The sequence below is a fragment of the Poecilia reticulata genome, chromosome 8 (genome assembly GCF_904066995.2).
Source record: "Poecilia reticulata chromosome 8, P_reticulata-male-v2, whole genome shotgun sequence".
Lineage (NCBI taxonomy): Eukaryota > Metazoa > Chordata > Actinopteri > Cyprinodontiformes > Poeciliidae > Poecilia > Poecilia reticulata.
The window spans coordinates 18058369-18079724 of NC_088837.1; the positions used below are offsets into that span (position 1 = coordinate 18058369).

General features: G+C 42.5%; 1 protein-coding gene and 1 long non-coding RNA gene across 4 annotated transcripts in view; one reads left to right on the plus strand and one right to left on the minus strand.

Annotated features, from left to right (window-relative positions):
- pde4a (phosphodiesterase 4A, cAMP-specific) overlaps positions 1-21356 on the plus strand; it is a 46223-nt gene that overhangs the window by 19533 nt on the left and 5334 nt on the right. The window contains exons 1-10 of one of the 3 annotated variants that reach the window (XM_008416000.3): positions 7911-9112; positions 10721-10906; positions 12155-12191; positions 12375-12445; positions 13161-13210; positions 14967-15079; positions 19751-19844; positions 19939-20102; positions 20321-20419; positions 21176-21340. In XM_008416000.3, the coding sequence (XP_008414222.2) occupies positions 8916-9112; positions 10721-10906; positions 12155-12191; positions 12375-12445; positions 13161-13210; positions 14967-15079; positions 19751-19844; positions 19939-20102; positions 20321-20419; positions 21176-21340 (1176 nt within the window). In that variant the 5' untranslated portion in view covers positions 7911-8915. Of the gene's footprint in view, positions 1-7910; positions 9113-10720; positions 10907-12154; positions 12192-12374; positions 12446-13160; positions 13211-14966; positions 15080-16313; positions 17706-19750; positions 19845-19938; positions 20103-20320; positions 20420-21175; positions 21341-21356 lie in introns of those variants that run through there. The other 2 variants (XM_008415999.3, XM_081610124.1) reach the window with 2 other exon arrangements.
- On the minus strand, positions 11251-16133 carry LOC145552588 (uncharacterized). The gene is made up of 3 exons (XR_014088688.1): positions 16043-16133; positions 14978-15082; positions 11251-11386 (listed from the first exon to the last, which is right to left on the minus strand). It is a non-coding gene; the product is annotated as an uncharacterized LOC145552588 (long non-coding RNA).

Below are 21356 nucleotides of genomic sequence, written 5' to 3' on the forward strand. Positions count from 1 at the left end.
TTGACAAACGTCCAGAAGACGGTCACTGACACCCTCTGCAAGGAGGGTAAGTTACAAAAGGTCATTGCTGAAGAATTTGGTTGTTCTGTATGAGAGCATATCAGCAGAAAATGGAATGAAAGGAAGACGTGTGGTTGAAAAAAGTTCACCAGGAACAGGGAGAACCCGTAGCCTTGAGATGATTGTTAAAACAAACCCATTCTAGAAGAGCGAATACACAGAGACGTGGGCTACAAATGTTGCATTCCATGTTTCAAGCCACTCCTAAACCAGAAACAGGATGAAGAGTGAGTTGCCAGTGGAACTGGTGCATTGCACAAATTGGGTGGGGTAATGGAGTTCATTAAATTTACCTCAAATTAACAGCTAGACTGGTTAAAGCTTGGACATTTCCAATATGCCCAAACCTATATAAAAGCTGTTTACAGATGGGTAAAACAGGCTAACGTTAAGCTTCCAGAATGATTTCCCCTAAGTCACGACTGCAGCTTTATTGAGAATTTCTGAGCTGTGCCAGCAAACCAGTCGAGTGAAATGAGCTGTACTGTTTGTAATGAGAAATAGTTAAATATCCATCCAGATTTATCCCAGAAGCTTGTCAAAATCGATAAAAGGAATGCATTTGCGTAATCAAAACCTTGTACATTTAATCACAGTTTTAAAACTCATAGAGGTTGTTTGAAAAAAAAAAAAAGGGCTCGATAAATCCTTAAAAGCTCCAAATTATTATGCCTAGAAACCTCGTGGTTCCTGCACAAAATAACCCCAGCAAAACACCGGAATGGAAATAAATCATCTGCATTTTTTTATTGGTTTTCATTTACATGTTAACACTCATCGCCTTTGAGTCACAGAGTAGGTCGTATCACAAAGGTACAACTCAACAGAGCTGAAAGTTGAGCAGCCTGTGAAGCAGGCATTGACAGAACATGTCTGTCTGCACCTGAGGAGAGACTCCTGAAAGCTTCCAGGAGTTCAGAGATCTGCTGATGTGAAGTGACGGACGCCTCCGGTGGGTTTTGAGGAAGACCGAGTAGAAGACAAAAAAAACCCCACAACAAGGCCCAGGTTCCTTGAGTGAGTAAAAACACAGCGCTAAGAGCAATGCAAGTGAGCCACCAGGAATCTGGGTGGAATTTATTTATTACCGTGCTCTTTAAAGAGGCACTGCTGTGGCTGTGCTTTCAGCATGTGGAGGTCCTGTTGCTGTGCAGAATCATTACCCCGTCCAGTGTATCCCATGAACTAAATCCCTTTCCTGTGGCATTTGCCAGGTGTATGATAGCAGCCAATCCCTCCGGACTCATCCTGAAAGGCATGTGTTTTGCACTTTCACAGTCGGTGCCCGGCTCTGTTTGGCAGGCCGAAAGCTAGGTTGGTTATCCTGTGGGCAGGATAATCTGCTGTAATCTGTCGCTCTGTGATCTGGACGGAGCGCAGCGAGGGGCTGGACGAGCGAGAGAGGCCATGGGTGGGACAGCTGGGGGTTGGGGGGCACACACGAGGGAGGGTGGAATCAGGTCAGGGCCGTGACGCTGGGAAAAACACTGACTTGTTTACACCAACTACATTATCAGACAAGAGCGAAATAAACATCTGCGAGTTCATTCGGCTTTGAGGGTTTTTTTGTTGTTTTTTTTCTTTAAGATTAGATTTTTCACACAGTGTAGTTTTCCAGGAAGAAGTGGATCTCTGCGACATTGGTGACTTGCAGAGTGAGAGCGCGGGGGACGGGGCTGAAGTGGATGTGAGTTTTCATCAGGGTTAGCAACGTTTTCATTTATTATCTGAGAAAATATGTGTGACTCATCAAAGACTGACGCTTTTCATCCAACTGGGTGAAGGAAGAGTCTTTCTCTCTTCCGCACAATGTTTCGCAGAGAAGTATTTGAAAAAGGGATGAAACTGATTCCGAACCCTCGAGATTCAAAGAGTTTCATGAACATTCGGAAAGCCGAGTGAAAAAAGTCCGGAGGCTCAATTTCTTGTTTGCTATGAGATTTTTCTGATTTCAATAACAAACCCTCACATTTTTTTTGAAAGCTATAGTTTCAACTAGCCACATCCAGGACTGATAACTACCTGACCTTCTGAGTCAAGAAAATAGAACCTGTCTAACGACATGATGTAGGCTAAAAGATGTAAAACCCAAAGCATTAGGCAACATTCTAAATCAAATTCAAGAGCAGAAGGAAGAATAATAATAATGGAAAGCCAAATTACACAGTGAGAAACATGATATACTTAAGTAGAAAACCTGGAAACAGAGGTGAACCTTCCCACGAGAAGTGTGCCAACCACAATTACTACAAGAGAACATCAACAACTCATCCAGGAGGTCAAAAAAACAAACAAAAAAAAATTACAGCAGTGCAAGCTTCAGATAACGCCACTTTTCATGATTCTACAACAAGAAAGAGACTCAACAAAACGGCATCTAAGGGAGAACTCCGACGGGAAAATCATTACTGAACAAAAAGAACACAGAGTCTATTCTTGCATTTGCCAAAAAACATATTAATGAAGACTTTGGGGAAAATATTCTGTTGACTGACAAGACAAAAGTGGATTTTCGTGCTTTTTGTCCACCACGCTGTCTCATTCATGCAACCGTGTGCTGGGAAGAATTGCTAAAAGGATCTTAATGCAATAGCTTGATGAACTTAATGAGCATTCAGCAACAGGAGCAAAATAAGCCACAAGAGTCAAATTCATGGTTATTAAGAGAAGTTTTCTTTTATTTTTTGGCGCGAGAGATTTCTTGAAAGATGATAAAATATTAATAGATTCCAATAAATTCTGGAATTCTGTTGACCAACTTATCAAAGTCTCATTAGCAGTCTTCCCGGGGCTCCCTCTGACTGTTTACTTCCGCTCTTTTGTCCTGTGTGTTCCCTTCTCCCCCATGCATGTCAAAGGATTATTTCCTCCGCTCTCCATGTGGCTATAGTGGCCAGATGCCCCTCTCTTTACTCATGCAGAGAGGCGCCAGCATTCCCCTCAGAGCGCCTGCTCCTTGTGCATCCTACTGTAAATGTCGGCATTAAATTGTAAGCAGGCTCGAGTGTGACTGCGTCTCCTGTGTGTGCCCAAGAAGCACAAAGGGCAAACTGAGGCAAGTGGACATGGTAAGCCCGATCTGGACGTGTCATTTGAGATGTGTCCGTTGCTGGAGTGCTGCCCTGAATTGTCCCCTGGCTGAGAGTGCTTCATAATAATTATAAAAATAAAAAAAAAGAAATGCTAATGTACTTTAAAGTCGTGAGGATGACTTGAGCTTGGCAACAGAGTACAGCCGTGATTATATGGTCAACCTATAAAAAGAGCGCACTTTCCCAATTTGCAAGTCCTCCCTCCTCTTCCCTTTCCCCCTGCCCTCGCTGCCTCCCCCACAGTGGTAGCAATCAGCCAGGTGCTAAATGCCAGGGTGAGGCACCGCTCATGGGTGGGTGGGGGCTGAAATTGCACGTGGAAATAAGCATCTGTGCTTGCTTGGCAGTGTGGGAAGCGGGGGAAGGAAATAACTGTCATTCTCCACCGAGGCTATGGATTATGTGTGTGTGTCCTGTGGGGAAAGACCACGGGATGGACTCAGGCAGGTTAATCATTAACTTAGTGAACTGAGAAGAATGAAGGCTGGCGAGGGGGACCAGAACTTATTCATTGCTTTTTTTTTTTCTTTTTTTTTTGTCTAAATGAATGAGGACTGCCTCGTCCCTTCAGAGGAACCTGATCATTAGCAGGGAACAGTGAGAGGCAGAGATAGAAGAGCTGACACCAGCCAGACGGTTGGGAATTAGCTGATCTGGCGGCCCTGCCCTCGCCAGGGGCTTCTCGGTGATGGTAGTTAATGAATAATCAATGGCAAGAGAGGGTCAGCGGAGGGGATGCATGTAAATCTCCTCTACACTCTCATATAGACTTAATAGTTTAATTAAACTAATCGCTGTATTGACTCAGGGCTCCAAAGCCCTTTGAAGCTTGCTGTATTAATGACATGAAATCAGGCTCCCTCTTTTGTTGCAGAAATGTGTGCTGAGAGGAGACTAAATGAGCCGCCGTTGCTGCTGCTACTGCACAGTCCCAATTTTCCCCGGCTTATTCTGCATACAAAAACTCTGTGTGAGAAAACGCACGGGGGTAATTTAATAATCACGCCAAATTCTAACCTGCACAGAAGGCACCCTCAGCCAAGATATAATGCGCCGCGATGTAACCGTGTCGGAGCACACGCGGCAAATGAACTTTACATTTTCCGAGTCAGTGGCTGCGTTTCTCAGTCATGCAAAAGAAGCCATATTATCCATTATCACAAAGCTGTCTCGGGCGTGCGTCAGAGATGCCTTTCAGGTAGCATGGCAACATGGGAGACGGCAGCTTTAATGTGTTCCTCTGCAACCAGACGGAGACAGTTTGTTATCTTCCTCAAGGAGTCAGTCTATTGGCACAAATCCCCAGTCCCTCTGAAACCTCTGATTAACATGCGATTGTCCACAGCGATACGCTCGCATGATGAAGCCAGCGAGTGGGGAGTGCATGTTCCTTGCAAAGGCATTCACCAACTTTTGCATGCTTGCTTTTGTAATAACGACAAACTATGACCCGTTTTGTTGAAATTGCATGTGATGAACAGACACATGAGCTAGTAGCTGTGAGGCAGAAGCAAAACGATAGATGGTTTTCAACATTTGTTTCCAAAAAAACAAAAAAAAGTTCTTGACAAGAGGAACAGTAATCAAAGAAACACCCAAGAGGCCCATGGCGACTCTGGAGAAGCTTAAAAGATCCACAGATCAGGTGGAAGAATCTGTTAAATATGTTTTAATTTAGTGTTTTATAAAGTATATTTTAAAACAAAGCACATTTCACAAAAGTACTATTCAAACAAATTGTAAACAATGCAACAGATCACTGAATGCACTGTTTTAGAGATTAGGGGTATCAACCAAAACTCCCTGTCTACCGTACAGCTGGAGTTACAAAGGACGACTTGGATCGAACCACAATGCTGCGCAATCCTGCAAAAAGCATGCAACATACACTCATTTTTTATATTTTATCATTTTTATATTCAGCAGCAAGCAGGAGATGCCTTCTCAGCACAACTTCCATTGATGATATGTGCATAAAATTGCTAGTACACTTGTTCTGGGGACAACTGACAGATAAGTAGTCTTTTATTATCTGGCGCTCATGCCTCTCTGAGCAACTGCCCATGTGGTCCATATCAGAAACCGCCACTGCAATTGGACAAAAACTTCAGTCTCCAGAATTTTGAAAAAAACAAACAAAAAAAAAACGCCTACAGCGTAATCCCTGCAAAATGGGCTTCTTTATTAAATTCCTTCCTTTTTTCAGATTTATGTGCCACTTAGAGATTTGACAAAATGTTGAAAACCTCAAAAAAAAGAGAAAGAAAAATTCTTCTGCAAAGCACTGTGTATGTGAGTTCATGCATTAAAGCTGAAGAGTTGTGGGTGCACCTATATGAGAAACAGTGAGGAGTGTTTTTGCTACAGTATTTCTGTGTGCGTGTGTGTGTGTGTGTGCGCGTGTGCATACAGGGGTGTGGATGAGTCACTTTCAGAGGTTTCATGAGTTAACATTGAGCGGGGACTCTGTATTTAGCAGCAGATAGAATAATTGTCTCTTCATCAGCTCTCCAGAGATTACAATAGTAACTGTCAAGTGAATCAGAATTCTTGACATTTTTTAGTCTGTCATTGGAAGACATTGTTCAATCAGACTTTGTGTAAGGCCCTTTTTGTGTGCGACTTTCCAAGACGAGCTCTATCATCAATCCCCAGTGTGTCATATAAGCAAACGGTAGTTACCCTCGCTAAGAGAAAAAAGACTCAAAAGAACGGGTAAACTCCTGAATGTGCAAGGCAGGAAGAGAGGAGGAACAGCTTGACAAGGCATCTTATGTTCACTGTGTTTCTTACTGTGCTCATGCTTTAAGATGCTTGCTGAGAGGTAGAATTCATGCAGCAGATTTTTTCTTTCTTTTTTGCTGGAGAAAGGCTGAAGAAAAGAGCGGAAAAACAGACACTTCTCACAAGACATCTCATTTGTGCTCTCGTGTGGTTTGTGCAGAGTATATGGAGATGTGAGCAGCTACAAAAACATTATTATAATAATAACCAGAAAAGGAAAACATGGGCACACTTTAAAATGTCTAATCTGTATTCCAAACACAAAGCAAAGGGTTAGTGCTTCAACCAAAAACAAAATAAGACTGATGTTTGGATGGAGTTTTCCACCACGATGGACAGTAATTAGATGCCAAGAAGAGTTTAAATGGACTTTTCTATTGGACTTAAATCTGTTTGGAGCTCTACTAACCTCTAAACCTACATGAAGAGTTCTCATATTTCTAACAACTAATCTGTAACTTCACTTAATAAGGTTTAATTCTCAGAAAGTAACTACAGTCTGCTGAGTTGGAAATACTCCTCAGAAGCGTGAGTCATTTCTACAGTAAACTTAGCCATTATTTCTTATGCAACCTGCCTCTTTTATTTTTTTTGTTCTTAGAGGAAATTGCCTCATTCCCCAACATGTTGTTTCAAAATGTCATTCTACCAGCTTCTGGGGTTAATCAGGTTGCTGCAGAGATATTAATCGATGCCTGCTTTTATGAAAGCAATAAATTACATCTCAAGAGGCTGTGCAGAAAGTGAGCAGCCGGTAAAACTTCACATGTGCAGAGGTCGAGCAGCTGTAAACTTTTTTTCTTTTAGTACCGTTGAAGCAAAATGTTTTGGGGTCTTTTAAGAATTTTTTAGGGGGAGGTGGTATACATGGCTCTGAAAAAGTATTTTCCGTTATCCTCACACCGAATTATTTCAAAACGTCTGAAATTGCTTTCATGTCAGCCCATGATTACTTTCTTAGAAACAAAAACTAATTTCAGATCATGATTTTATTTGATAAAGGAGAAAAAAATGATCCAAACTAACCAATCTCTATGTGAAAACATTATTTCTCATGCCGTTATGCAATTACTGTGCTTTACGTGCTTATTAGTAAGTTTTTCTGAACCACAGCTGTAGGAATCAAGAAATCACTTAAACCTTAGAACCTGTCTGACAACATGAAGTAGGCTAGAAACGCTTAAAAAAATAATATGATCATACCAAAAATAAAAGACAAAAATAGTCAAAAACAAAGTTTCTGACATTTATCAGTCTAAAAGGGGTAACACAGCTATTTCTGAGGCTGACGAGCAGGAACTTAAAAAAAAAAATCATCTTGATGATCCACAGAGAAAAATATTTTGGTGAGAGGAAGGTAATGTGTTTTCAGAAGCTGTGTGCACTGTTACATTTAGCGTTAATGAAATACAGAATTTCTGAAGAAAAAAAAATCCCGATGCTGGCAGTCAAAAATGAGGGCTGTGGTGACGTAACGGTCTGAGGCAGCTTTGCCATAACGGATGAAAACATGAATTCTGCTCCCTTGAAGGAAAACGTTTGGCTTGTTTGTCATCGAGCCAACGCAAGTCAGCAGTTGAACGTCTGAGAAGCAAAAATAAACCTCAAATGAAGAGTTTGCTGTGACCTTGAACAGGTTGTTCCGGCTTGACAACCCGCCAGTGTTGCAAAATTAAGACAATTTTGCAAAGTGGATCGAATCAAAACTCCTCCACAGTAATGTCAAAGGCTCATTCTGTTTCTTTAAAGCAACAAACATTGAGTCGGTCCACCTAGCCTCAATGCTAGCCAGTAGCCTACAAAGGAACATTGCTTTTCCCCAAACATGAGCCATTTGAAAACTGCATGTATGTTGCATTCGTTCCAAACACTACACTAGTTCCAGCTTGAGAGTTTTAACCATTTATGGCTGCAATATAATTGGTACATTCCTTGTGGTGAATGCTATTTCCATGTCTAAACGCTGCAAATTGAGAACACTTAGGAGCCGGAGAGTCTGTTCTCATCTACAGGCCAAATGAAACGCCTTAGGTGAACAAGGCTGTTGATGTCAAAATACAAAAAATGTTTTGGGGACAAACCTTGCACGCTCTTTAGCGGGGCATGTAAACATTTACACAGGGGTATGAGTCAACCCCTTTTCCCCCCTGATTTCCCCCTCGCCTACCCCTCCTTTTAGGTTGTTTGTATATTCACTTCAAATCCTCGTTACACAGGCTTCGCATGCTTCTCTGTTCTAGCGCCTGTGGTCTGTTTCTCTCACTGATCAGCCTTCCTGTTGCTGCAGAGGAACTGTCAGCTGTGAGATAAGCATAGTCAGAGCACATGCTTTGCGATAGGGGCAGTGGGGGGAGGAGAGAAACTAAAACACAAGAGAGGGCAAAAAGGGCTGGCTTGTTCAGAAAATGTACACATTATCTCAGGTTGTTTTTGGAGCGTTTGGGGAGTTTTGAGGAGGAAAACTCGCAGCAGACTGGATAATTCATGGGAAGAAGGTCCGGTTCCAGCATACAGGAGTGCTGGGAGTCAGTGAGTTGCTCTGGTGTGAAATGTCAAAATCTCCTCTCCTTGGGACCTTAAAACAACCTGCAACAGGAAAAGGATTAAATAACAAAAACAAAAACTGGGAGCAAAACTGTGGATGTGAGACGCAGAGATCCGAGTTTACTGGGCCTGAGGATCACAGAGAAGGGATATGCATGTTGATGAACTTTGCCTCCTCCGGTACGACACGCGTGGGAGAAAAAGACTGAGGGGAGGATAGGCCCTTATTGTTGAATCCGGCTGTGGATTGAGGACGGTTTGCAGCACGTACAACTGGTGCTGCAGTCATGTCTGCCTGATGCGCGTGAGCTCAGTGAAGAAGTGGATGCGTGGGAGAGAGGCAGCCATACAGGGAGTGAGACAGCCCGTTGTAAGTGGAGGGTTGGGGGAGTTTTCTTTAGATGGTCAGCCCCGGCAGGGCCAGAGCCGGCAGAGATGAGTCAGAGGAAGCTGACGCGACAGCTGCGGTTGTGGGAGAGTCCCGAGGGTCCACCTCATGCCCCCTCAGTCCTTACCTCACCTGTGTCGCCAGATGATCAATCACGCGGACATGCGGGGTCCGCTCTGTTTCGCCGCTTGAAACTGAACCGCAGCATTCAGGAGCGCAGACGCTCGTCTCATTGTATATGCAGGTACAGTTTTCACCAAGGCACTTATATTTAATGTGCCCCAGTTTTTTTTTTATTATTATTATTTTAAATGAAAGTAGGTACGCTGATCTTTGTGATCTTCTGCTTTAGTTTGGCTCGAAATGATGCAAACAGCAGTGCCATGTGAATATTTTAGATTTTATTTTTAATTCAGAAGGCCTAAGTCTGATTAAAAAAATACTCTGGCTTCAGACAGAAACAAATAAAAGGGAGGATTAGCTTATGTAGCTTAGAGAGCGTCCCCCGGCAGACACTTTTGATGTGTTTTTCATTACAGGGGAAAAGTTGTTTAATGATAACTTGATCTGTTACCACGTTTATGGAGCCCTGTAGGGGGGGAAGGAGTGGCTCCTAATTGGCCAATTTGCAAGTATGAATTCTAAAAATATCAGGCTCTGTTTTAGGAATCAAACCGAGAGGCGCACAAGGCCTTTTTTGCTTTAAAAGCTTCACACATTTAGGTGAAGTGAGTACATAAGTTTCACTCTTATAAAAGGAATGCTGCAGCGGCCCAGTAACACAACGAAGTATTCACCTTTATACACACAACATTCAGTCAAAAATAAAAGGGACTGTAACAGATGTTTTCGCTTATGTTGAATTCTACATGCAGGAAAAAAAAAAAAGTTATACATTTTGTCAGATAACCGATTTCAATCTATGCTGTGCTGCTCTGTGGACACAGAGTTTATTTCAGAGCTGCAAGATCCAATCTTTTCATTTCTGAAAAGAAAAATGGTGTGAGGGATTCTGCTGAGGCCTGGTTTCAGGGTAACAGAGACGTGTAATTGAAAAAGTGTGGAATTCCTCGGTCATTTGAGCTTTACTGTAACTGGGCACTGTTGCTATCTTTTTGCTCCCAAACAAAAAAAAAAAGAATGAACTGCCTTTGAAAGCTCTAAATGTTTTGTGTTCTCTGGAACTGATGTTTTTTCTCGTTTCAAACACCGAACTTCTATTAAAATTCAATGCAGAACCCTTTTTCGTGGAATAGCCATGGATAGAACGCTAGAATACGTCATCTAGAATGCATTCATATGGATCCACTCATGCATACTCGGGATAAACAAACTGGCATTCCAGTCAGTGGAAGACAGAAGGCCAAAGGTCCACAGAGAACCTTGAATGTGTGCAAGTGGTCTCAATCGCTCATTTTATCGTCAGACCTTTGGGCTCTAAAACTGATCTCCACCCTCATCAAACTCCCAATCATTCACATTCTCCAAGAAACAGCTCCAGCTACAGAGAAATGGCAGTTTTTATTGCTCTGTTTGCTGACTAACGTGATTCCTGCTGAAAAATGACTTGTCAGTAAAGTGTAATTGTCAGAGCAGCCCTGTGGCAATCTGCCAATTCCACGTTAGTGCAGACTCGCAATGATATCTCAGGTCTCATCTCCTGCCTCTAATATTCCCTTTAAGAAGACGACAAACACTGCCGGCTGCAGCGTTGATGCATGGGCATTCAGGGTTCCCCAAACACTATTTACTAACACAGAGATAAGAAGTAGTAGCAAAACCACAATTTTTTTAAATTTTTTTTTACTTATATCAGATGTAAAACAAACTTTTCCTTCTTTTCTTCCCTCAGCTTCGATTCAGAAAATGGCCCGTCACCAGGCCGCAGTCCCATGGATTCGCAGGCGAGTCCTGGGTTGGTGCTTCACCCTTCTTTCCCCCAGAGCCAGCGGAGAGAGTCCTTCCTGTACCGCTCGGACTCGGACTATGACACATCTCCCAAAACCATGTCCCGCAACTCCTCCATCAACAGTGAGGGGTAAGGGCAAAACCGCTCCTGGGTGTATATGTACACACATACGGTAGTTTGAAATGATCTCATACAACGCAACAACTGTTGTAACTTTCCAAACATTAAATTAACCAGAACATTATAATTATTTTTGCTCCTTTTTTTTTTTTTTGTCCAAAAACTAGCTCAAATTAAGGAGTGTTTCAAGCAGAGCTTATTGCCAAAGAGAAAAGCCTAAATTCAGTTTCTCTGCAAACTAGACGTTTGTGTATGACAGCTAAAATAAAGTGAGTTTTAATACAGAAATGTTATATTATGAACTATATAATCATGGGAAAGATGCTGACTGGACAGTTGTCCCTCTTAAAGGAAACTTACCTGCAAATGGTCATTGCCAAAGAAAGATGTGTGGAAGGAAAAAGTTTGGAAATAAAAGATACGATACCAGGATTTTGAAGCAAAGCTCCTTCAGGAAGAAAGCTTCACAAGGCTGTGGAAAACCAAATTCTGAATGAGGAGTGGAGAGGCACAGAATCCAAATGGTTAAAGGTGCAGTGGGAATTTTCCATATTCAATTTACGGAGCCATACCATGATGTCGGTCCATTATGTTTTATCAAATCCAACATCAGCACAGTCTACCAGGAAGTTTTAGAGCACCCCATGCATCCATTTGCTGACAAGAGTTACTCTCCGATATCATTTTCCAGCAACACACAACCAGAATTGTCAACATCTGCTTCAATAGCCATGATATCGTTCTTCTTGATTGGCCAGCAATTTGGGCCTGACTTAAACCACACAGAGAATCTATACAGTTTTGTCAAGAAGAAGGCAAGAGACACCTCACCCCAAAACCAAACATGCAGATGAGAGGACGGACACCATCAGTGCCACTTGGGCTTCCTTAATACTTCAGCAAAGCCACAGGCTGATCACGTCCGTGCTACGCTGCACTGATGCAATGGTTCACGCAAAAAGAGCCCCGACAAAATATTCATTGCACATACTTAACAGCTCATTGACACGCTTTTTAGTAGGCCCACACTTCATTTTGTGTAATGTTTCGATATATGACGTTCACTTTGTGTTGAATTAAACGTTAAATGAAAAAAATATGTATGTATATATATATATATATATATATATATATATATATATATATATATGTATGTTTATTCTATAAGCTGTACCTATGCACAAACACTAACGCTGAGCCCCACAGCGACCCAAACTCACATTCATCTCATTCTCTACTCCCCTTTTTGTCTGCCAGGCATGCCGAAGACATGATTGTCACCCCTTTTGCTCAGGTATGTTTGCTTGTATTTGTTTATCATGCTTTTTACATAGTGCTCATTTTCTGCAGTATTGCAAAAGCAGGTGGAAAAACAGAACAGTGAACTTATCCCCCCCACCCCCCTTCTCAATTCTGCTTCTTCCCTCCCCTCTTCTCCTTCCTTCTTTCCCTCCTACGCTGTCCATCCATCCCCCAGGTGTTGGCCAGCCTACGAACTGTAAGAAGCAACTTCACCATCCTCGCCAATGTCACAACACCCACTAACAAGTCAGTATCATGCTGTCAGACACCCCTTCCCCACACTTGTGCTCATCACGACTGCCTGCTTATTGTGTAGTTGTGCATATGCAAATATCTCCATTTCCTTGCTCCCGTGTGGAAAACATTTTAACCGTCGCGATTAACTGGTTTATGAGTCTCAGACAATGCTCAGGGAAAATTTAATCGGCATCATTTGGCATTTTTCCAGCCAACTGACTGAGGGCTGAGTGCACGGAGCTTTATGCCTCAGATGTATGTCCCTGACTCTTTGCCCAGACGATGGAGACGGTCAATAATGCTAAAATTATTCTCCCTTGTAATGCAGTAGACAGAAGGAGCTCGAGCTGGCAGGCTTTTAGCACCACGTCAATATGATATATAAAGCAATGCAGCACAGAATCATCAGCATATATAATTACACAGTGCTGCACGGTGAGAAGGCCTTTCAAAGAACGCGGTCGTAAAAGAATGAAAGTGAGAGTCAGGCTTTGTTTTTGGATGGATTTATTGCGCTTTAAAAATACACATTAAAGCTATGATGTAAGATATATATTTGTCATACATATCTTAATATTAAAGATATCAATATATCTATCTAATATTGTCTGAACAAAGCCTTTTGTTGCCCGATACTGTAATGCTGATAGCAGTGTATTTTTGCGCCACAAGGGGGCAGCAGTGTTTTATTCATCCTCTCATATCATTATGTGTTCGTCCACAGGAGGTCACCAGTGACAAGCCAGCCCACTGTTCCCCAAGCTACTCTCTCTGGTATGCTGTCAGCTAATTAAAATTTATAGTCCAAGGAGTTTTCTTTTAATAACACACTAAGGCTCCGCGCTCCAAAAGATATTAAAAAAAAAAGTCATACAAACTCTGTCTGCCATCACTGAGAACACAATGTGTGTTATACTCAAACTGAGGGGTAATGTTTCATATACTTTTATTTATACATTTTTTAAATCTTTTTGTCTGTGTCAGACTGAATTAATTTAAACTAAAATCCATAGTCTGAGTGTTTTACATTGTAGCTAAAACAAGGGGCTGGAGAAATATAAATAAAAATAAATACATTTTTTAAAACGTGTAGTCCTTTCTTGTAATAAATGATGGCAAAACTTTAATAAACAGTTAAAAGACATGAGTTTAAAAGCCTGACAATACACAGGAAAAGGCTGTTTTTCAGTATTTTTGTTGTCATCCATTTGCTTTTCTTCTTTGAAAATGGGTTTTTACAGTGTGCTAAATTGTATTACATTGAAAGTACATTCTAAAACCATGCAAATGGCTACCAAAATAATTATATACCGTAAAACTTTCACCTTTAAGTGTTACCTCGTGTATACTCGCCATTTAAATTTTTTTCTTTTGTATTATTGATTTATTTAAGCTGTATTGTTTCCCCAAAGGAGAATTCAAAAGCAGTTCGTCATAAAAAGGCAAACATGATAATAGACACACTACATCCATACTACTATATACTATAAAGCCTAAGAAACATAAGAGAAGAATTTTTCAAAAGTTTTAAAAAGTTAAAATAGAAAACAAAATTTAGCTTAAAATCATGTCACAATGAATTAATTAGTCAATTAATTCATCTCTCCATGTAAATGTGTGTACATGTTTACTAAGATCTAATGACGTAAGGTGATGTATACACCTAGATTAAGACGAGGAATGAAATAGCCTTATTGCTGTCCAGACAAAGGACCTCCTGAAACATGTGGGGTGTCTCAGCGCTCGGAGAGAAGCCGGCTGCTGCAACCTCTCCTCTGACGCTCCACGAGGTCATGGAGAGTGTTTCAATAATTGTTCTAAATTACCTTCAATTTGTTCATTATCCCTCCCTGTACCTGAGACCTTGCAGGCTCTGGCCCTTTTAACCAGTGTGTCCTTCCAATTTTAGAGGAGCTTTGCACAGTTGTGAGTAATTGTTTGACCACCTGTCTTGGCAGAATTAGTTGATTTTATTCAAGAACAGGTCGGCTGGCACAGACATTTAAACATGGATATCAACAGGGTTGAATTTGGAGCTTTTTCAGAATCTTACTGTTAGTTTACTTTATTTCAAAACCAGCACTGATGTGTGTTTGGGATCATTTTCATGTTGGGACATCCAATGTTGTCCATGTTTCAGTTACCTCACTGTGGAACCAACTTTTTGGTACAATATACACATTTTCAATACGGCTGGGTGCTTTGGTGCTTGAAGTTAATCTGCTTTATTTATTCCAAAGCTCCCTTTTGTGTTACATTTTGATCTTATGTTTTTGAGATTGTCTTAGTCTGAACTTAAGATGCAGAATTTGGAGACGTTCCTGCTGCTACATAATTCCTCCCAGTTCACCCAGTGCACCAGTTCACCTGGTGCACTGTAAGGATTAACTATAACTATTAACTATAACTGTAACTATAAGGATTAAACAAACAAAAAAATTCAAACCATCAGTTTTGCTATTATTTCCATGCTTTTCTCCATATGTTGATTTAAGTGATTTCTTAGAGTCTTTGTGCCTTTCTCTCTCAGAGGAGACTTACCAGCAGATGGCTCGGGAGACTCTGGAGGAGCTGGACTGGTGTCTGGACCAGCTGGAGACCATTCAGACCCACCGCTCAGTCAGTGAGATGGCTTCCAACAAGGTACTGACACACAAACAGACCCACCAACAATTGCTTGGTAAGATGTAATAACTAGTGACAGTTTTACATATGGTCCAAATGGGGTGTTACCCATTCGTGTAAAAAGGGGGGACACACAAGCATCACCTTAAAAATATCCTATCCGACATACCTGGGATATGTCGGATAGGTAACAACATATATATGGACTTAATCTCCAAATGCTTATGACATAACACTTTTGCAAACACTGCTTAGAAATAAATTTTCTCCCCAGTTAAAAAAAAGATTATGCAGGAATGAAACAACATGTAGAGCCAAAGGAATCTCAATCCTTCCTGAGTTTATTTTCAGTCCTGCAATGACTTATCAATAAATTATACATTTTATTTATGGTTTGCGATATTATACATTCGTTGTATAAAAAGCACGACATGCAAATATGTTGCACCAGATATCAGAGGGTTGCTTTTTGAATTTGCACGCTCACACGAATGTGAGGATTTAGAGCAGCTTCTTAAGGATGCATGCAGTTGTATTTCCAGGGGCACAGGGACATAGAGGGAGAGAGAGAGGGAAATGATGTGACGGTCTGTGGGTGAGGAGGACATGAGAAGGAGGGGGAAAAGTGGTCCTGATGCTGATGTCTCCGCTGTAACCTTGGTTGCTATCTAACGGCAGCAGGGTCTGCCCTTCCCTTTTACTCATTGGCTTCCCGCTCTGACCACAAGACATGTGGTTTAGGCAGGAACCAATGACAGAGAGGTAATTCTCCTTTAACGCTGCTCTCTCTTAAAGAGACAGTGTCAGAAACTGTGCTTTCCCCCCCCCCAGAAATTGTCCTCATCTTCTGTCATCATTAATAAATAAAAGATTGTATTTATCATCTTCAGTCCGGCTTGCAATGAAAGAGCCTTAGACGAAAAAGAACAGACGGGCGTAACTTCTATGATTTGCCCGCGGATGTACAATAGAGGTACATACCTCTGGGGACACAGTCTTTGTGGAAACATTTCAGTGATACTGCAGAAGGGAGCAGTACAAATCCTCAACGCCATGCCAACATGGAGGTGCACACATGAACGTTGGCTCTCTGTCTCTCACTCTTACTCACACCCTCGCTCACACACATATTTGACAGACGTACATGCTGTCGTGTCGCACATGCGCACTCAGCCTCCAACTGGGAGGCAGCTGCAGAAACACACACACACACGCATACACGCATGCACGCGCCTGCAGCCACTGCCTGATTAGCTTGCGAGTGCTGTCTACAGCATCCAGGGAAATGGCGAAAGAGGCAGAGAGCACTAGAGGACGAATGGCAGCCTAAAGCAGCAGGATTAGACCTCTGGCATTTTGGGGCAGCTGAGGCATGGACTGACTCGGAGCAGAGGACTGGGTTGCGCTGCTGTCGGGAGGCGAGCCGATTGCCCGTGCACAGGCAGTGTACAGTTGAGGTTTGGAGAGAGGCGACTCAGACGGGCTGTTGCACCGGTAGTACTGGGCCGGGCCTTTGGATCTGTACCGTTTGGGAGGGGCAGGCGACGGGAGGAAAAGGAGATTGTTTTTCCAGACCACTGTTTTGGTGGGATTCTTCCACGGGATCGTATGCTTAGAGGCCTGCCTGCTCGCGTCCCTCTCTGTTTCTTCCAGTCTGTCTCTGTCTCATTCACTGTGTTCTTGTTTTCCTCTTGCCATCATCTGCATCCCTCTCCTTCCCGATGCTCCACTTGCCATCCAAGTTCCCTTCACCGCTGCTGTTCAAGATCACAAACGTCACTCTCCCTGTTTTCCTCACCTCTGCCATCTAACTCTTTTTATTACTGTTTGTCGAGAGAACCAGCTCTTGCGGTGTTGCTTTTTGTTTACATCCTTCTCAAATAAACACATCTTCTCCATCAACTCCTCTCTGTGTCCTTCAGACGGTCTCACATTCCCCTCTCTTTCGCTCCATCCTTACTCATTCAGCACTCATCTACCTTTTATCCTGCGGTGACTGTAGATTTGGGTCAGCCTGCTCAGGAAATGGGATAAGATGTAGTCTCCACTGCAGCCAGATCCAGGGGGGGCTCCTGCTCTGCCCATCAGGGGGATCCTCATCTCTGGAGCACACTGAGGCTGGAGCCTGACTCAGGACTGACTGGGTGCCCTGCTTTGGAGAACTGGATGTAGACAAGGAAAATCTGCACAGGCGGCCCCTACCCTCCACCCCTTCCCCATTCCCCATTTTGGGGCAGACGCCACTCTGGAGTGTCCCGGTTTGACTGGCTGTGGCCTCTCCCCACGGACCCTGACAACGCCCTCATGCAACTGGGGCACCCGCAGTGCCCCTGGCCCAATTCACTACCACACCTCATACCTGTGTCATAGGCCCAAACCCCCTGGTTCTCTCAACATGGGTGTGGTAGAGGCCATAGACCCGGCACCATCTCAGTGCCCCTCACCTGTACCGGGGGGCTACAGGCTGTCCCGTTCCTCCAGCTACAGTCCTCTGCAGGGGAGGTCAGGGGCAGAGCTGGACCTCGGTGCAGCTGATGGAGGTGTGAGGGAGGGAAGTGGGACAACGGCTGAACGCAGGACGCCATTGGTGGACCTGTTCTGCGAGACCTGCTCAAGGCCCTGGCTCATCGGTTGGTGGGACCAGGTAGGCTAATGCTAAACGAGCCAGAGTGTAAACAAAGTCTGGGAGTTTCAGTTTGGGTGGAGGCTGTTGGCACCTAATGCTCTACTGTTATGTACTGAACTAACTTTATTCTAGCATGTTTGCTTGACTCAACAGTGCAATTTGCAGTTTTATGTAACAAGAAAGTAAAACAACAAACATGGGTTTCTTAACACTTCATTCATTTGGGGAACTTTCAAAGACCTGGTAGTGACACTGTAAAAACCGTAAACATATTTGTATGTTCCTGTACATAATACATTACTTGAATCCACAGAGGATGAGGTGGAAGATCTTTTTTCATTGTTTCTGCACAAGTGGTGTAAAAATGTAATCCCGTTTGTCTTTGTACCTCTACACCACGTTTAAGGCTCCTTCTGCTAAGAGAAGAAATAAACAATTTAAAAATTAAGCTTGTACGTTATGATATATACTTATTTCAGCTTTATCACAAATGTGCAAATTCTATTCGAAACATCTCCTTCTTGCATCCATCTCACTCTCTCCTGGTTGTGTGTGGTTGCTGTCAACACAAATGTGAAAGAGCTTTTTTTCTCAAAAACGATCACATTTCTTGTCTGAAGTTTTTTTTTTCAAACAAATGTAACAAGTTATTCGCTTTGATCAAGTCATATTTTGATCTGGTGTAGTATCCCGTCCTAGTGCTGCTCACAGAATCTCTTTGGCCTTTTACTGTGTCAGTGAATTAGCTTAAAAGGATTCCCTTTTACTACTTTGTGTTTTATTTGAATTACGGTTAACTGGTCTTAGCTCAGAGCCCCACTCTGCACACGTTGTGACTGTAAGAGAGGGTAACCCTTCACATATACAGGTGTACATGTGCGTCTGCCCACAGTTATATCTGAACACTATTTGCATGTTTGCCTCATTAGTCAGTGTCAGAGGAAGTGTTATTTGTCCTGGCACTTGGACTGGCACGGTAGAAGTGTCGACTGGCAGTGGTGACTCAGCATTACAGCATTAGGAAAGGAAAGAACGGGGAGACTGAAAGGGTAGGTGGTGGGTGGGGAGGCTTGGGCTGAGCCTGTTGCCTAAGTGTGCCACTGGGCAACAGCTTTCCAAGTAACTGAGGTCTGATTCTGCCTCACTGCTAGCAGGGCTTGTTGTTATACTACCTATTTGCTTGTGATGAGCTGCAGACTGTATTGAACATGTGAGGAAGTGTGAAGAAAAAAAAAAGCGCTGAAACATGAAAGATGTTTTCAAAATGCCAACAAGGCAAAGATGAACTTGAGAGACAGGGGGACACATTTAAAGGTTGGAGAGCAAGAACAGAGCTTTAGTTTTCTTAGAAGGTAGGCAGGAATGCAAATGGACAGCAGGGAGATCTGGATAGAAGGAGACGAAGAGGAGAGAGCGTTGACCTTGGTAAAGGTCAGAGACACCTGCCGACTCCCTCAGATTGTCACCCAAACAGCCACCGCTCTCACATCAAGCTGAAGGACTGACTGTGAGGAGGCAGTTGCTAAGGCAACTGCTCTGGTTGCCATGGAGATTGTTATGTGTGAAAGATCAGTCAGTAGGACGCAGACTGAGGGGTCTGTCCGAATCAAATCATGCCCTCTCAAGACTCGCTTTATCCGGAGCCGTTACACCTCTCGTTGGGCGAATTGTGTTTGTGTCCAGAAATAAAGCATTATGTAAAACCGGGAAGAACGTTCAGGAAGAGGTTTGCTTCTCTGCGTGTGCTCACATTTGTGTCTGGGACCTGCAGACTGTGTCTGACACTGCAGATGCACAGAGAACAATATGTGTAAAAATGGCACATAACTGCAACACATCACTCAAGCTGGTGTGTTGAACAGCCTGTTCTCAACTGAGAGACAGGAGGATGGATGATTCATAATGGATTTTCTTGCCTCATAATACATCAGTGTGATAATTTTACTTGTATTGGAGCATTTCTACGGGCGTATCTCTGCAGATTCAATCTAAAACGTGTGCAGCCATCTTCATCACCAGAAACTCGTGTTTGTACTAAATCTATAAACTTATTCTCCCCTCAGTTCAAGAGGATGTTGAACAGGGAGCTGTCCCATTTGTCAGAGATGAGTCGCTCAGGGAACCAAGTGTCAGAATACATCTCCACCACCTTTTTAGGTACAACAAACACGACATTTGCTTGTTATTAAACTTAATAAAGCCGGGGTTGTCAGATGAAACTTTGTCTTGTGATGTGTTTTTATTTTTTCAGATAAGCAAAACGAAGTGGAAATCCCATCTCCGACTCTGAGGGAAAGAGAGAAGCCCATGTGTCACATCAGCGGTGTGAAAAAGCTCACGCACAGTTCCAGCCTTTCCAACTCCACCTTGCCTCGGTTTGGCGTGAAGACGGAGCACGAGGAAGCTTTAGCCAGGGTAAAAGAACTGACAGGCAACACAAGAAATCAGACCTGCTGGAGATAGCACAAAAGCCGAAATCAGTTTCTAAGCAAACAAATCTCTCATCATATTTACAGAAATACCATGCTATCCAGCAGTTATGATTGATTCTATTAAACACATAGCATTTTTGTTATTGATTAACACAGAATTGATGTCTGTGTGATTGTTAAAGCTGTCTGTTGTACCGTCAGGAACTGGACGACTTGAACAAGTGGGGCCTTAATATCTTTCGTGTGGCAGAGTTCTCCAATAATCGACCCCTAAGCTGCATCATGTTTGCCATCTTCCAGGTGAGAAGAAAATGGCAAACAAACCTAAACAATGTCACCAAAATTAATATATATTTTTTATTTTTATGTTAAACTGAGCTTCACTTTTGTTTGTTTTGTGGCTTTATTTTGCTTATTCTTACTGTTGGGTCAGGTGCCTAAGTCAAAGGCAACATAAATAAATAAACTGCTATGAGAAAACTATTTTTGTTTGCGGACTTGGGAACCAACACTGCCTTGATAAAGTATTCATGCCATTTGAACATTTTCAGATTTCACATTGTACTTCATTGTCTATATATATGATAAACCAGAATAGAATGGAATGGAATTGAATTGAATTGAATGGAATAGTCCTTATTAAATTTCAGTATCAGCAGCAGAATATTAGCAAATGTTAGCACAATTATGCACCATAAAAAGTGCAGTGCAAAGACACAAAATTTTACCAAGTATTTTTTGTCTAGTTTCTAGTGCAACTATTTTAATACACTTAAAATAAGTCTTAACTAACTTACAAATAACTGAACTTGATATTAATGAAAAAGTAATTGCACTGTTGGCAGACTTTTTCACCCATAACATGGGAAAAATTGCTTGAGTTAAAAAAAATCACCTAGTGGAACTAATCACCAAGAGAAGTCATGCTTGCAGTTTGCCACAAGCCATATGGGAGACCCAGTAAACATATGAAGGGAGTTTATCTGGACAGATAAGACCAAAACTTAACTTTGTCATATTTTCCCATGCCCCCTATTGTCTCTCTCTCTGCTGCAGGAAAGAGATCTGTTAAAAACTTTTCGGATCCCTGTGGATACTTTCGTCACTTACGTGATGACCCTGGAGGACCACTATCATGCCAATGTCGCCTACCACAACAGCCTTCATGCTGCTGATGTCACCCAGTCCACCCATGTACTGCTATCCACACCAGCTCTAGATGTGAGGATCACAGTTA